The 3245-nt window shown below is 36.8% G+C and overlaps 1 protein-coding gene across 1 annotated transcript; it reads right to left on the bottom strand.

Moving 5' to 3' along the window:
• On the bottom strand, nt 1-1829 carry LOC106300094. Its single transcript, XM_013736167.1, has 5 exons — nt 1667-1829; nt 1465-1590; nt 801-1370; nt 364-726; nt 1-270 (listed from the first exon to the last, which is right to left on the bottom strand). Exons 1-5 carry the CDS (start codon nt 1763-1765, stop codon nt 79-81), a joined length of 1350 nt encoding a protein of 449 aa, XP_013591621.1. The 5' UTR covers nt 1766-1829; the 3' UTR covers nt 1-78.
• Between the last annotated feature and the right edge of the window lie 1416 nt (nt 1830-3245).

Genomic DNA, 3245 nt, shown 5'->3' with positions numbered 1-3245 from the left:
TAATAATCTAGATGTTCTAAGTTTCTCTGTAAAAGCTATTGACCACATCTACGGGAATCATAAGTTAATATGTTTTAATTAAGCTAATACAACAAGTGCAGCAGCAGCTCCGGCAGCGGCTCCGGCAGCGGCTAGAACCACAGCAGTAATAGGTGTCAATTTGAAGCCGCCACTTCCACGGGAGAGACTCTTGGAGATCAGTGTGCAGTACTTGTCAGCTTCTCTGTAAAGAGAACAATTGGCTCCTCCTTCAGCGATGGCTCTTTTGTTCTAAAGACATAAAAAATGGGCAGGTGAGTGAGGTCAGAGATGGAAAACACAGCTTACAATCAACAAGAAGAGTAAAGAGAGGAGATGGATTACCTTACGCCTGAAGCTCTCCATAGTTTGATTGACAGTGAGAGAATCGCTTGGTGATGTTGATAGCCTGAGGAAAACCCTCCTTTGGCCTAGCAGCCTTTTAAGAAGAGCAACACTAGCTTCTAGATTCTCCCTATAGAGAATGTCCCAGTGCTCAAAGCAGTCAACGCTTTCAGTCACACAACACCAGATAGCGATCGATGTGGCTTCCTCGGCTAAAACAGGGTTTCCTGTAACAATACCTCTCCTGGCTGATCTCAAGGAAAAAGTGAACATGTGCTTCACGGCGTTGCTTTCTCCTGGCATAAATGGTGAAAGAGTCACGTCCTTCAGCAAGGGATATATAGCCTCAACCCTTTCTGTAGACTGTACAGAGACCATGATTGCGATCAGAATCAACAAACTTATTTAAGGCTTAGTTTAAATAAATAAAATTTTACCTTTACTCTAGCAGATGGAGCGGGGAAGGTGAGACGCAACAAGATCTCAAATGAAGAAACTGGAATCAGCGGGTCTCGCTCCCTAAGAGCTCCATCTACAAGTATGGTCCGAGCCCTTGGACGCGACAGAATCTCCTCAACGAATTGAAGGACGAGATCCATAGATTGAGGGATACAGCAACGCTTCTTACTACTGACGCTGACTAGGGGTAGCAAGTTATGTGCCCATGAATACAAGCCAAGGCATAGATCACCTGGGGAGGCCTGAGCCATCATCCAAACAGTAACGGGAAGCTTGTCCTGTCCCTGGTACTTGGGATTCTCTCTCAGAATGGGCAAGACAGTAGTCAAAGCCTGAGGTTTAGAACGCAGAACGATGGCTAACGCAACAAACATTCCCACCTGAGATTTGGAGTCGTCACCACCTCCTTGTTGTGCTTCCAAATCAACGAGGATCAGATCAAAGGCACGCAGTACAAAGGCAGAGAAATCCTCAAGTTTAACTGGAGGCAGCTCGAGCCAGTTGAGTGCTGTTCGGTAGACAGATTGAGGAATATGAGACAAGGGAACCTGCAAGAGACAGATGATCAAAGACTGAGACTTTTTTTTAAAAAATTTTATTTTATTGGAAAATCAAAGCAAAGCCTGGGCTCGACGAGCTCACATCGATGAGAGTGGACAAAGGAGCGTCCTTGAACATCTTCACCCATGGGAACGATACTCCCGAGAGTGCCTCTGCGAAGTAATCGGTATACCTCGATAACCGCTCCTTCGGACGCCAAACCTCTCTCTAACCACAGAGGAAAAACAAAATTGAATTTTTTGGTTTTTCTTTTTCCGATTGAGATCCAAATTGCACTTCTTACCAGTGCTTTGACGAGGTGATCCATAAGATGACAAGGATCGATCTTTGCCGCTGCTTCGGCCACAGTCACTATCTGCTTCTCCGCCTCCCGATGATCCATTAGGTTTTCTAAACTTTGAGATTCTAAGACACGCTTGATCGATCGATAGATTTTTATTTTCGTATACATATACTAAGGAGATTAACTCCTAATAACCCATACCCCCTTAAATGAATTCTTACTGCCCCCTCTCTATTCTTCCTACCCTTTTATCCTTGCACTCCCCAAACTAGCCTTTCATTTATTCTTCAATTAAATAAACCAACCATAATTCAACAACCTACATGGCCCACAAAACAACCTTAACCAATCAGATTTCTCCTGACCCACATGTCTCTTTCTTCATCGTACAAGCTTCTTCCTCTCATCCTCCATTAACGGATGTATTTTTTTAAAAAATATAATGCTATTTTCTTTTTATGTCACTATTTAGAGTTGAGCAAAAAACTCGAATTCGAAGAATCAAACCGATCACAATCCGAATAAGTAGTACTAAATCTGAACCGGAATTGATTAAATATCCGAATTATTCAAAATTTTGGTATTTGAAGAACTGGAACCTAATCCGATCCGAACCGAAATATTTTGGGTATCCAAAATAGATTTATATACTTATATATATTAATTATTTTTAGATTTAATATATATAAAAACATCCAGAATATATATGATACTTTTAAGTTCACATAAATGCTTGAAAATATTTACAAATAGTTAAATGTAAATATCTTAAATAGTTAAAAAAATACTAAAAACTCAAAAAATACTTAAATAATTATTAATTATCTATCCAAATATTTAAACCAAACTTATTTAAATTGGTTATCCAAATCCGAACCAAATCCTCAAAGATCTGAACTGAATACGAAATCCCAAAAAGACCCGAGAACGAACCCGAACGCCCACCCCTAATCACTATTATATATCCTATATGTGTCATCATAGGTTACAAAATATGTGTTATCACATAATTAATTGTATTTTATATGTACCATCAAATAAGTAATTATATATATATTAATTATTTTTAGATTTAATATATATAAAAACATCCAGAATATATATGATACTTTTAAGTTCACATAAATGCTTGAAAATATTTACAAATAGTTAAATGTAAATATCTTAAATAGTTAAAAAAATACTAAAAACTCAAAAAATACTTAAATAATTATTAATTATCTATCCAAATATTTAAACCAAACTTATTTAAATTGGTTATCCAAATCCGAACCAAATCCTCAAAGATCTGAACTGAATACGAAATCCCAAAAAGACCCGAGAACGAACCCGAACGCCCACCCCTAATCACTATTATATATCCTATATGTGTCATCATAGGTTACAAAATATGTGTTATCACATAATTAATTGTATTTTATATGTACCATCAAATAAGTAATTATATATATATTAATTATTTTTAGATTTAATATATATAAAAACATCCAGAATATATATGATACTTTTAAGTTCACATAAATGCTTGAAAATATTTACAAATAGTTAAATGTAAATATCTTAAATAGTTAAAAAAATA

The sequence above is a fragment of the Brassica oleracea genome, chromosome C6 (assembly GCF_000695525.1).
Source record: "Brassica oleracea var. oleracea cultivar TO1000 chromosome C6, BOL, whole genome shotgun sequence".
NCBI classification, from domain to species: Eukaryota; Viridiplantae; Streptophyta; class Magnoliopsida; order Brassicales; family Brassicaceae; genus Brassica; species Brassica oleracea.
The sequence above is the reverse complement of the archived record's forward strand: the minus strand, read 5'-3'. Positions and strand labels throughout refer to the sequence as shown.